The sequence below is a fragment of the Trichogramma pretiosum genome, unplaced genomic scaffold (genome assembly GCF_000599845.2).
Source record: "Trichogramma pretiosum strain Unisexual culture from Peru unplaced genomic scaffold, Tpre_2.0 scaffold72, whole genome shotgun sequence".
Taxonomy (NCBI): domain Eukaryota; kingdom Metazoa; phylum Arthropoda; class Insecta; order Hymenoptera; family Trichogrammatidae; genus Trichogramma; species Trichogramma pretiosum.
The window spans coordinates 527,642-542,269 of record NW_019640833.1 but is presented as its reverse complement, the minus strand read 5'-3'; the positions used below and the strand labels follow the sequence as shown (position 1 = coordinate 542,269).

Here is a 14,628-nt window from a genome sequence, read left to right as displayed (position 1 = left end):
TCTTCACGATTTGTTTCTTTTTATCCGAACGCACACTCGCTGCTCTTAATATACTTCTTTACCTTTTACTACTGCTTTCGTCGTTACTTTGTCGCGTGTATCGCAAGTACATACGTTTCATCAGCATATCAATGGTTTTTTTTTAATCTTACTTAATTTTATTATTCGTTTGTTTTAATCTGTAATTTGTTTTTCTTTTTTTTTATTCATCAACAACACGATATACTAAACTAAACCCATATATAATAATTACATCTAATAATATCTTACTTGTTAACACGTAATCATCTTTTTTTTCATTTAATTGTAAATTGTTTATGTTTAAAGTGTGTGTTGGGAGAGCTGTGTGAATATGCGTGTAAATTCGGTGTTTCGTGTCTTGTCCTTCATGCATCATTATTATTGAAAGTTATTAATTTTTTTTTCTTGAATCGTGGTAATTTTTTAGTGAGCGATTCATCGCTTTAATATTAGCCAAAACCATTGTTTTTGTTGTGTTTGGATGTGCTACGTTTTATTTTTCTTTTATCATTTAACTGCTTTGTCGTATAATTCAGTTTTTTTTTCTGAATGACTTTAAAAGGCGGCAAACGATGGCAAAAAAGCATTTTTATAACGTTCATGTTATAATAATAAATGATGATGAGAGTAATAAATAGGTAGGAGCTAGGTGATAATAATTAATCATAATAATAATTCATTTTGTTGTCGTTTTTCTCATTATATACTGGCGTTTTTTTGCGTGATTACACAGAATAACAACGGGTATACTATTATCATATAATAATCTCTACATTTGTTCAATATATTAAACTTCTAGCATCGCCGCGGTGAAAGATATACATTTCAAATTTATTTCATTTTATTTTATTTTTCATTCATAATGTATGTATGTATAAGACTGCTTTCTATTCTATCGTAGAGTAATAATCGCGTAAAAGGTCAGTTAATACGATGGCGCAGGGATAAATTTATGAATAATAATGCGTTTTTACGCGCGACCGGGGCTCGCACGAACACCCTGTGCATGTGTGACGGGGAAAAGAACTGAAAAATTTACATCCGCGGCGGTTCCCGATGTTTCTCGATATATTAATTATGATGATGAGTCGGTGTATAATAGGCACACCCTTTCGTACAGTACGCGTGTGTGTGTAGATGTGTGTGTTATATATGTATGAGTAGTTATCTTACGCGATTTTACAAAAAAATTAAACAAATTGATAGAAAAAAAACGAGAACGAAAAGACTCACAAAGTTGAGACAAACAAATGCGTTTCGTACGTACCGTTATTATAGTATTTAAATTTGCAATTATTAACAATGACACAACAATCATTCGTAAACTCGTGCATATCGTAATTATAATGACAATTATCATATCAAGTATTGTATTGTAGTAATCTCAATCTTTCGTTGCACACCACATTATTCTCGTTTTTTATTATGATTACGTTAATAATTAATATATTGTGTACGTTACTTTTTTGATCTTGGTGATTTTTTTTCATTTATTATTTTTCTTCATCGTCGTCGCAATAAATCTACAGAATGAACGAGAGTATACCTATTATAGTCTTAAAATCGTATCGTATATTTTTCATATAATATATATAAGAATCGATTTCGAATGGAGAGCGATTTATTGTGTGAGTGGATTTTACAAGATGCGATGTTGCAAAAATGCGACGCGTTTTTCTCTCGATCGTTCCGGGACGAGTTGGTACTTCTTCCTTTTTTTTTTTTTTTGGCTTCTGGTACCGCGAGCATTTACGCTGAGCTCCGGAGCTGTTCGCGCGAGTGCGCGTGGCTCGTGAATTCGGTACCGAGCACGCATAGGATGTTGGGTTTTCGGTGGTTGCGCGTCGTACGATGTTCCGCGAGCGAGAAATATATGCCGCAGCTCATTTATGTCTTTATCTCTTACACTGTCTCTCACTGTCAGCGGCTTCTTTTTTGCTACCTCGATGCCTCTTTTTGTAATTACTCTACTTGGCTATGATAATATTCAAAGCGATTTTGCATCGAGCGCGGATGACAGTGAGGGAGAGATCGAGGAAAAGCGAATAGCTTCGAGGATCGAGCTAGCTGAGTACCATCCGTGTCTGTGAGATGAAAATCGAACGGAAATTGCGCCTCGCTGCGAACCAAATTAGAGTTTCGACGTAGGTCAAGTTGCCACGACCCAACGAGTATACATGATTTGACAAAGCGTCATTAGAGAAGTATTAGAGATTAAATAAGTTTTTTTTTCTTATATCGATATAGAGGATAGTAGTTATATGTTTTACTGATATCATATCTTCAATCGTCATCGCCTATGTATATATGCTACAATTTATTTGCTTTACTTTTATGTAAGGAATCCTAGAGCTCGTGGAGCCGAGCACTATCCGTATGATATACAAATATACTCTGTCAAGACGGGGAGGGCACGACGTTACAAAGACCGAGGCGCAATCCCGGAAAATTTTACAACCGAATCCTCGAATGCTGACTGACAAAACATGGCCAAGACTGAGCTACCGCAGCGAGCCTGGCGGTATCTCCTGTCGAAGAAATTACCGATATGCTTCTTCGTTCCAATTATTTTTCAGCTTAAATTCGCTAATTGGATATCGTTTACTTATCTACTTTTTTTTACTTAAATTTGCGTACGAAAAAGGTTCGTTGGTCGTTCTTCTCAGTGAATACGTCCGATCGTTGCCGTAGCAAAGTATGTTTTCTAAGTCTCATTCTTGGTGTCCAAATGGTTCGCCTCTGCGTACAACTCGTTAATGCGTCGAGAGAAAAACGCATCGCTCCGCTGGCTCCGACCCGCTGCAAGAGACAAGTCGATTTGTTTTTCGCGCGATGCTACACGTTTCGCTTTTTCATCATCGCTTTGTTTTTTCTTTATATATATAATAACAGTCGCAGTTACCAACTGAACACTTTAAGGCGCTGCCCCGCAACTATCCACGATTTTCACGAGTTCGATCGTTGTTGAGTTTACAGCTCCTTGACAGAGAGAAGTTATGTGCGCGATCGCGCGCCAAGTCACGGTAGACAATAGTTTTTTTGTTAGTTTTGTTGGTTTTGTTTATTTGGTTTTGTTTTTATTGATACGGTGGCAGGCATTACACGAAAAATGATCGTACGTCCGTTAGTTTTGTCGTTGGAATTTATTTACTTCTCGCATTATACAGACCACGGTGAGACCACACAGGGTATTCGGCGCTCCACGCGGGTGCTCTCTACATTTTTCTATTTTTATATATGCCTTGTATCTGGATTTTTGATAATCGTTACCGCTGTTGTTTCATTTATAGCCACGTTTTTTTCGTATTTTTTGAAAATTTTTTTATTTTATATATTTATACTTGTAGCCGATAAGCGATGCTCAAACTATACATGTAACAGGTATTAAAATTATAACAATAATCAAGTATGTAAAAAGAGGAGTCGAAACTAGGAAATAATGTAGACAATATTATGTATATTCAATATGTACGCTTAACAGCACGATTTTTTCTTGCTTTTGCTCGTGATTTCTGCATAATTATTCATAAAATATTGTAATGTATAATTTCTTTTTGTTTTTATCTCGTTTTTTGGTTCTTGAAATTTAAGTTTCATCTTATATTCTTTCATTCTGATTAGCTTTAATGAAAACTCAATCTCATTTTTCACCAATAAAACGGCAACTTCATCGTTCGAGATTAATCTGTGAATCGGTCAATTTTACTTTTATTTTTTATGCGTATGCAATTAGTAACTCGACGTGAAACTCGCGTTGATTTAGAAAATCAAATTGCCAAATAAAATGTCTACTCATTGCGCCATTAGCAATTTTTAATTACTTTTTCGTATTTAACTTTCAAATAATATACCATCACGCGTAATCAATAACATTGTTTTTCACTATTCACCTGCCGCTCATTTAATGTATATATACGAACAACGCTTAATTATTAATGAATCAACTTAAACAAATCTCATAGACTTTTTAATGACATATTTTCGTATATTTTTTATATGCTCACAATTTACCCAAATGCACAGTTCATTCTAGGAATCGCTCGCGCATTAATTAAATAACTTGTTTTTTCTTTTTTTTTTCAATTTTTATTATTTAATTTAATTAAATTCTTCTTAGTTGGTAGAGTTGTCTTTTTTAAGCGCTAAATATTTATATACTATCCAACTTCGTGTCCGTCTTTCTTCGCTTTTACGTTCCTGAAAATCCTTGCCATGCCTTTTCTTTCCATTTCCCATTCATAGGATGAACAATCGTTCCGTTCCCGCTCGTACATCGTCTGTTCTGTGTATTTTTCAACGTTCAATTTGCACGTTCCAAAATTCAATTATATTTTGAATACATGTATAATATGCATTGCAACCTGATGCTTCGACTACTCAGATAAGACTCAAATCGATTGGATAATAACTTTATACTTGAATGTTTGTTTTTATTTTTATTGATGTTCTATCACTAATATTTCTTTTCTTCATCATTCTTTTCTTTTCCATTAATCAATTAATTAATAATATATAATGAATACTGCAAACGTAATTATCTTGCTACTTCGTTAGATTTATTACTTATTAATTGTTTTTTCCTTTGACGTTATACACTTCTGTTTCATCTACAAGGGCGTGTCGATCTAATTTTATTTTTATTTCTCGCCTAAATTTTGTTCGTTTGATAATAATCAATATAAGTTCGTCTATATTATATATATATTTATATATTTATATAAAGATCGATGGTTTATTGATAATATTAACTGATGTTTAAGCGGTTACTCGCCATCCCACTTTAGTTGTTAAATACAGATATTACTTGTTTTAGGGCTCAAGAATAGTATAAGTCCTCATTTAGGTTGTTTATTTTATTTTTTCTTACATTCACTTTTAAATTTTGTAGTCAAAACGGCTGTGTCAACTTCTCAGCATGTAGTCCTGTGTTTTATAGCTGATGATAGCCCGATAAATTCACCAACATTGTTGGATTCGTAACTTTTTTTATTTCGCCTGAATAAATCGAGCTTTCCGTCAGCGCTACTTTTTTTTTTAATCATTAGTCTACGTTACGTTATCTGTTTAGTTGCGATGTATAATATCATAAATTAGCAAACTGCCCTTCTAATTGGCGTTCTGCGCCAATCTGTCTACCAGCGAAAATCTTGTATATAATATAATAATATGAATAATTTTCCGAAAAAAATTTTCTCTTCCATTAACTATAATGTTTTTGTGAAGAAGTAGTTTTCGGATAATGCGTATCTCTAACGAACAACAGTTTCTTCATTTCTTCTATTATTATCATTCTGAAAAATGCGCATTTCTCTCAAGAATTCTGTGGTTGTTAATATATAAGTTTTTTATTTTATTTTATTTTGCCAATCAACCGCAATAACTCATGATTGAGATCTTCAAGTCCGGTGTTTTAACATACTTTATCATGAGTTCTCGGAACCACTTATTATTGTATGCTTTTTAGGGGTGAATTGATGGATATTTTAATTATAATTTCATAATAATCTGTTCTAACAACAGACTCTGGGGCCCGATGGTCCGACCTCAACAAATCTCAAGGATTGTCGAGCCAAGCTATTGATTTGCTCGCGCGACTTAATCCGAGATTCGTTTTACAGCGTCTGATTTTTTTATTACATTTTTAACTGCCACACACACGCCTTCGACATGTTAGGCCATTCTACGTAAATCTCTATAGAAATGATTCGCTCGTCTTCTTGCATTCATTAATAACTTGCTCGCTACACATAATGTAATAATAATAATTTATTTGTTTTCTTTAAAACTTTCACACACGTTGTCGCTTGCTCTCCCGCTCTTGCGCTCGCAGTAATATAATATTTATCATAATACGATATATATAAATATATATGAGTGCACACGATGTGCATGTGTATATATACTTATATACATGCCAGTTGCTCGCATGCTTTCTTTCTTTTTTTTTGTTTTTTGTTGAACGACACTCGCAACATCGTTCATTCTCTGCTTTTGAATGCACATTGTAATATAACAAACATTTTTGTTACCATTATGAAATAGTTTGTCGTTGAAACTCCATCGAGTAGAGTATCGAAACGAAGAGCTTTCTGCGTGACCCACATTATATATACTTATTTATATATACTAGAATGATGAATCAACATTATTAGTTCAAATTTAATTTTTGCTCTTTTTAATCATTTTTATGATTCCGCGCATAGTTCAACAATCCATATTTCAAAGTTATTCTTTCTCTCATTCACTTGTAAACTTAGCGAATCAGTCCTTATATTATTTCGATGAACATAGTAGTAAAATCTATGGCGAAACGCGAGCTTTATCACTATTTTGTGTTTTAATAAATCTTGGTTCTTATAAGCACGTTCGATTTTTAACAAAATTTCTTTTTACGTTCACTACAGTTGTATATACGAGCACAAACGTATTCTTCTCATTAAACATTGGTTTACAGAGTTATTGATCACACAGAAGTAGTAAATGTAAAAGAAATGGTAGATAATAGTAGTAGAAGTAGTAATAGCGGCATCAAATTGTCTGTCATCGTCGAGCAATCGACAAAAATATGGCGATGTGTAAAAAGAGCAGAAATAAAATAATCGATGTGATAATCTGCCGTTGCTGTTTGTGGATGTAGCAGCAAGTACAGTATTTTCATAAAAGTAGCATTTGTGGGTTTTTGCAATGCACGTCTGCTGTCGGCTTTTTCTCTCTCTCGCGTTTCATTTGTTTGTTTCATTTTTGTTTTATTGATAAGCGGCAGCAGCAGCAGCGGTGTTGATGATGATGTACTTTTTTTTGTTATATATTTAATAGTATGTAGCGTGCGGGCGCGAGTTTTTTAATAGTAAGTTTCTTGCTCGAGCCAGCCCCCTGGGTTTCGACGAAGGTAGAATCGTCTCGTTTCGTCGTAGATGAAGATAGCAAGCATGAACGGAATGGCGGGCAACCACCAGACGAATCTATTGTGGTAGAAAAAATCGTTTGTTAAAAAATGGGATAAAGTTTCTTGTGTCATTAATCGTTGATTTAATTATAACGTACTTGAGCGGGAACATTCTGAGACCCTTGTCCATACCAGGCGTGTAGCTGAGGAAAGCGGCAAGGGCAGTCTCGAACACAAGACCGAAGTTGAGGGCCCAGTTTCTCATACCTTGGTGAACAATGGAGTTACGTCGGGTCTTGCAAATGATCAAATCGGCCCATTGTACAATGACAATGGACACGAAGAAGGCCGTGTGGCAGGTGAATTCCAACGTTTTGCGATCTCGGAAAGTCTAAAAGGTTAAAGTTCATTTAGTTTCACGAGAATGTCGAGGTGCAAACGTTAGATAACATTTTTTCATATTTTAATCGACTTACCCATTCCTGACCATAACTGTCCGTCAAGTCATTGATAGCTTTGGAGTCCCACTGCTTACGGATACCGAAGAGATGGTTCGGTAGGAAACCATTCTCAGCCATGATGACGAAGTACACGAAGAAGCCTGCAGCCGCCTGGATCATACCGATCTGACCGTATGCCATGGAAATGAGCCTGCGAAGTGTAGAATTGTTTTAGTAATGGGTTACGCCTCGTAAGTGTTCTTTTGCGTGAAAAATTCAATCTTTGAAGTTGCAATGAAATTAAAATTTTTTTCAATTAATTTGAAAGAGTAATAAAGAAGAAAGTTTTGCAGGAAAGAAGAACTTCAAAGATTTTTTTTAATGAAGAAGCTTTTTTACAGTTATTGTTAAGACATAGTCAAGATCTATATCGTAGTAGTTGTTATAACTAAGGTGGATCGGTTAGTATGTCTATCTTATATTTATATATTTATAACAAAAATTTGTACGTAAAGAAGCACGAAAAGGTTCGCCAAAGCCAAGGAGATTTGTCATTGTTATTTGCAGGTTTCTTACTTACCCCATTTGCTCGCGTGCATTGTCACGACATTTGAGGCATTTCGCAAGAAACATCTAAATTGTGTTGTCGCACCGACGTTTTCTGTTTTCATGCATTAACATGCACAATTCAGACGAAATACTCATGGATTTAATTAAAGTGTTTGAATATGAATTTAAATCAAGTCATAAAATTATATTTTTCAAAATCTTCCATGAGACATCGTCCGTTGAATTGGTAATTTTTTGCAATGATGATATATACAAGGCAGATGATGTGCAAATAAAACCCATAGATACCCACTTCTTTTAGAGATAGAAAAATGAAATAAAGCATAAAAGAAAACTATGAAGCCTTTTAATAAAGATCAAAGATACAGCAATAATAAAGGCGTATAGATTTAGAAAAAAGATTAAATGATAGAACCAATCGAGAAATAAAAAAGGCTAAAATAAGAAAGAAATTTGACTTTTAATTTTTTCCTTTTTTTTCAATAATAGTTTAAAATTATTGAAATCTAGACTAGATCAAAGTGTGCACGTGAGAAAGCGTGAAAAAATTGTTCAACATAGTTTGGATTACGCAGTGGTCCATTCATAATATAAATCTATATAAGATGCATTAAATAAATATGACAGTGCTTGGTAAACATTATCCACTTAAAAATGTGCAAGTATGCAGTTTTCTAATGTTTTATACAATCGCACTGTGACCGCTTACGTTAAAAAAGCTCCCATTTTTTCATGTAGGTATTTTCCCATGCCTAACTCACCATCGTTGCATTCAACAATTATTTTAAAAATTTGTACATAAAACCGTGCAGTCATTCGCGAGCTATCGATTTTCCACCCTCGAGATATCGACCTTGACCGCGTGTCCGTCCAATGATAGAGCGCGCAACTTCCGATCCACGCTCCTTTCGAGCTCTCTATAATTATATTTGTGTTTTTAATGTATCTCAAATATGAGCTACAGGACTATTTAAAAAATTTTCCACCTATAAAATAATGCGATTGAAATGTCACGGGATATATTTTGATTAATCGAACGCGTTAACGCAGTAAAAAAATACTTTTTGATGATTCAGATAACACAAATTTGTAATTGCTCAATTATTTATGGACAAAATTTTACCTTATTTATTCGTGATTCAGTTATAAACTTTGATTCGCCAAAGATTATTTGTGCAGTTATTTTTTTGAGACATTGTTAAAAAAATGGTTCTTTTGCCCGATTAATCTCGAATCGCAGAAAAGCAATAATGAAAACAATGTTCATGTTACGAATCATTTTTATCTGATTTAATTGACAGGTTTTGTCCATTTTTTCAATCTCTGATAGAGATCGCGCATACTACAATTAAATGCACCTAGTCTTCATTGATTAGTAACAAAGTAACGATTATGTATTTAATGAACGACAAAGTGATATGCAAAGTACGATGCTTACATGAAATTATACCTAATCAAAAGTATACGTGTACGTAATACTACGAAAGAAGAAGCATTCAGCATTCGCATAACAACAGACCTCTAATAGGTCAATAGAGATAATATTTTCTACTGGTAAGTGACGTTACTGAACAACTAAAGACAAGCTATTGATTTGTTAAAAAAATATGTAACCAAATAAATCTAAGTGTTTTTCTAAAATATACTACATGACTAATTCTCTAATAAGTCCTAGTGACTTATGGACGGTTGCGAGGGACATGTGCGGTGTGTGCAATATTACGTAACAGTGCCCGCAGTCAGGTCATTGATTTATTTTATTAAAAAAGAAAAAAATCGAACGGGTAGAGTGCATTTTAATGACGTAAAGAATTTAATATAATAACACAACGTAGCTGTGACTGTTAAAGGGTTCAGAATAGAAATTATTTTTTGCAATATACAAACATCTTTTATTTGGTTACTTTTAAAATTTTTAATTAAATTTTCTATGCAATTTCTAAACGAGGCTTGAAAATTTAATGCATCAAAAATTGCTACATTTAAGATAAGTCATTATTTTAAATGTACAATATAAATTCTAAAACTAAATAATTTCTAGTTTTAATACAATTTCTATTCAGAAATGGTCATTCATTAAGGAACTGATGATGTACTTTGTCAAGGCCACTTTTTGTGTACGTAACGTGTATAAGTTGTCAATCGATTACAAAATGTAATAAAAAATTTTCTGTCCCACAAAAAGCAGTCATATATTGTAATTTGTGCAAAATCAAAAATAGGCTTGCACGTGTACTATGTCACAGTCAAAAATTTAAGGTTTAATAAATAGAAAAAAGTGCCAGGTGCTAGTGTAGTGAAAGGACAGTTAAAACAAAAAGTTAAAACACTCAAGTTTCAAGTGGGTTATTGCTGTTTTTTTTCAATTTGTCTTTTTTGTTGAGCTGCAGTAAATTTGATGCGGGAGAAAACCCACCTTCTGTTCACAAGATTGTCTCTGTAAGGATCGCGAGGCTGCCGTTTCATAATGTCTGATTCCGGTGCTTCGTAGGCCAGCGAGATGGCCGGCACCTGTATTAAGCCCGTGTCAAGAAAGAGAATTAGATTTGAAAATGTCAACTAATTCATCCCTAATGTAGGTATTTGAGTAAGTGTGTGTATGCCAGTAATTATGTGTATGCATATTGCATCGTCCATTTTTGCGATCAAAGGCAAATCGTCATTTTTGAGCGTTTCTATTGTCGTTTTATTATTACTCATTTGTGTGCAGTAAATGAGTATGGGTCTGTCTCCGTTGCTTTGATTACATTGTTTGTACTCATTACTAATCAGTGTTACAATAGTAGAGGGACGCAGTATTGATTCGATCCTTATATAAATACACAATTAATGAATATGTTTTTGTTGTTGAACGCTAAGCTATCATGGACAAACCTCAAGGTTGATAATTTTTCAAGACTCGAGAATTATGAAACTTGAGAATAGTAAGAAAAAGCAAGTGACTCTTAGAGCGTACGTAATAATTGGATCCGAGATAAGTCACAGCAATTTAAGTTAAAATATAGCAAATATATACTTTTTACACAAGAAAATTGTTTAGTTATACAGATTTATGAAGATATGTATAAAATTGAAGCAAGAAGTAAGACTTAATTGATGCCATTATGAAGCAATCAGTGTTTCACGCAATAAAAAAGATGTGAATTTTAATATTTTTTAATAAAATTGGTAAAGGTATTGTAAAAATTAAAGCGCAGCGTCCAACGTGAAATCAAATACATGTAGGTATCAATCTAAATAGTGGTAAGAATATTAAAAGTAATAAAGAAATTAAAAATCGAGATTTACTTAGCTTGCAAGAAATTGAATTGATTTACTGCAAAGCATCTCGATTTTTTTAAATTAAATACATTTCTATAAGTCTAATTCTATAAACTATTTTATAATTTTTATTTTTTTAAATTTGTGATATCCGTCTCTTTGACTTGGTACTGTTAGTGCTATCATGTAATTGATAGTTTTAAAAGCATAATAAACCCTTTCAACAGTTAAGTAACATTTTTTAGCTTTCAGATTAGCTTTTAGGAAACAGAAAACCAGAGACAAAAAGTGCAGACGAAATTTTAGAAATATAGATTTGTAAGTAGTGTATAATAAAAAATTAGTTAACCCTTGAATACCGGAGTGGAGTTTATACTATTTATTCAATTTAATATGTTTAATTACTTCTGCAGTAAAAAGTTAAATTGAAAATTTTTAAAATAAAATCTATCTACGATCTAGCTTAAAAAAGATTATCTGATAAATTGTGCATAAAGCGATTTAGCACAAAACTAAAATACTCTATAGATTATGAGAAAAATAATAACAAGGCCTGTTAAAGCACTGATTAGCATTAATAGAAAAGTTATCTCAGGTAATCAAGGGTTATATAACAGGGCATGGCAAAGAGTTTTTCATAAATCGTGGCATCCATCGTGTGTCCAGGAGATAATTGTCATTACTTGCAGACTGCTGTTGAGCTTTAAAATAGTATAATAGTATAGTGATTCAATAATACTATTAGTGAAGAATTAGCGTTGTCCCTTTTAATGAATTGCAGTCCTGGGACAGAGAATTTGATAAAAAAAAAAAAATAGTAGTCATAGATTCACAGAGTCAGACATGGACAGAGACGGTTCACTTATAAGTTTTATACCAGTTAGTTAGATTTAATAGAAGATAGATCTACATGTTTTTTATTTACTATATAATCAGTCAAGAGTTTTAAACGTCATTTTTGCACTCTGTACGAGATTAACGTCCATACCTCACTTAAAAATCAATAAACATTACGATGTAAATACTACGTAAATGTATCACCAATTACAATTACGTCCAAATGTTTCAATTACCATTAAATACATAGGGTGAACATATGAATCGGATCATAAAAATTTAATATAATAATATATCAACTACTATAAATGGTTTAATTCTATATACCGATGTACGTAATAGACGCACAGAATAACATCATAAACTTGTTACTATTCTATATAAAGTATGACATGTTAATGAATTTTCTAAATACATGAAAATAGGAGAACTTATTGATAAGTAACCTACAATTTTATCAAAAATATTTTTTCTTTAAAATGCGACGTCACGTTCGCATGGGGTTTTAAGGAATAATTTGATTTCAACGTTTTTCCATAGACCTTGGAGTTTCCGTTTATAAAAAATTAGAATAGAAAAAAATACGCGAAAAAATTGACCAAATCCTACCTATTCACACACGTGCACGTTCATCTAACATGTTTCAATCTAAAATGTTTTGCTTGCAAGAAAATTGCGCTGCCTAGTATCACATCATGAAAATTCGTTGACAACTTTACATGAAAAACTTTCCGTATCAACATACGGTATGTAAAGGCGAAGCAGGCCTGCGATATTGGAATTGACAACATTACTGTACTGTATAATGCGGACATTAACAATAGGCTCAGTGATGACTGTTTTCTCATATACACATATACAGAACTGGTTATATTTATTTAACTATGCGAAAAAGATTAACGAATGAATTGAAATTCATGGACAACAACACACACAGACTGATGAAATGAATTGAAATACGTTCGATTGTCTAATACATGAAAGTTCAAAAAAATTTAATGTTAAAACGAATGACGATGAAGATGATTTATGCTGCTCTGATGAAGAAGATTTAATGCTGGTTCTGATTTTAAGACACTCTTATGTATGTGAACATTTTTTGGCTTTATTGATTAATTTGATATTTTTAGAAACGAATCACTCTATTATGTGTTTGAAAATTTAGTTAAAGCAAAGATTTCAAAAAGTTATGTGCATATTATCTAATCAAAAGTGTTTGAAATAGTAAAACTGATAATTGTTTTTGCATATATTCGAAAAAAATTCATTGGCATATGAAAATAAATGACAAAAAAAAGTCACTTGGAAGTATGCATTCATAATTTCATAGCATTGGCTTGTTATAGATGCAATTTCAATTGTATATAAAGAGATTTAAATTTCGTGAGAATATGGAATGGAATTTGTGATGTTGAAATGAATACTAAAATACACATGGAAACATACACATATAAATGCGATGTATTAATGAGATGAAAAAATCAAATTATAAAAATCATTTATGATAAAAAAAAACATGAAAAAAGAAACATGCAGCTTTTGGTATAGTGAGTAATTTTAAAATACCAAATGTAAAAATACTCATGGCTCTGTATTATGCGACGAATGAGATGCTTTACTTATTTCAAGCAATTGCAAAAAAATTATTATATGATAATTAAAAAGAAGAATCACTCGGGTCCAGAAGAAAAGTAAGTTGAATACTTTGGCAACGAAATAGAATTTTTGCGTAAATAATAATGGTAAATAACGGAGGGCATGAAATACTTGAGAAAGTTTATAAACAGTATATAATTTAAGCTAACAAGAGAAAATAAACAATTAAAATACATGATGGTCGGCTTACCTTTCGCAACAATGACAAATGACGAACAATGCTCATAAGAGTAAGGGAGAGCAAAAGGTGTGTAGGAAATACAACAGAGTAGTAACATTTTATAGCAAAGAAGATAAATCATGAAAGAGGAAAGTCAGTACAAATCACCCAGCAGAAACATATTTATGGATATATACGTGTAAAAATATATACCCATATATATATGTTTTATAAAAATAGTATCATTGCTCGTTGATCATGACGTACAAACACTCAATACACATTTCAGAATTTATATACATATGAGCGTCAGTGAAAAAGGAGCAATTAGATAATATATATGTGGATAACAAGTATGATTACCAAAAAAAATCAGTCCCAAGGTATTTTTTAACAAAAGTTTGTCAAACTTTTGCAATGGAAAACAGAGATCACCACAGACGCTTAATTTACGTGCATTATATTATGTAACAGACCCATAACCAAGTTAAAAAAGTTCCCTATTCTACGAAAATAACTTCTGCGTTTAGAGGAAAAAGTGAAGTGTTTTTCCCACGATATTGTTATCGCTTTTGCGAATCGTCTGACTTTTTTTATTATTATTTTGCTTCATTTTTAATTCTTGTAATGATATTCATAGATGGTATGTTCATTTAATTCTTTTTTCATCGTCGAACGATTCGCTTCAGCAGCCCAATGGGTTGGAAAATAAGAGTTTGAAGCCATATTTTTCCGGTATGAAACAGAAGATATCCACATTCCCATAATATAAAAGAGCGAGATATTAGCGTCAAAGA

The 14,628-nt window shown here is 32.5% G+C and overlaps 1 protein-coding gene across 9 annotated transcripts in view; it reads right to left on the bottom strand.

Annotated features, from left to right (window-relative positions):
• Positions 1 to 75: 75 nt before the first annotated feature.
• LOC106656171 (sodium/potassium-transporting ATPase subunit alpha) overlaps positions 76 to 14,628 on the bottom strand; it is an 86,606-nt gene continuing 72,053 nt past the window's right edge. For 8 of the 9 annotated variants that reach the window (XM_023463450.1, XM_014376868.2, XM_014376870.2 and 5 more), the window contains 3 exons: positions 7,384 to 7,558; positions 7,066 to 7,298; positions 76 to 6,983 (listed from right to left, as the gene is read on the bottom strand). In XM_023463450.1, the coding sequence (XP_023319218.1) occupies positions 6,863 to 6,983; positions 7,066 to 7,298; positions 7,384 to 7,558 (529 nt within the window). In that variant the 3' untranslated portion in view covers positions 76 to 6,862. Of the gene's footprint in view, positions 6,984 to 7,065; positions 7,299 to 7,383; positions 7,559 to 10,333; positions 10,429 to 14,628 lie in introns of all 9 variants that reach the window. The other variant, XM_014376869.2, reaches the window with a different exon arrangement.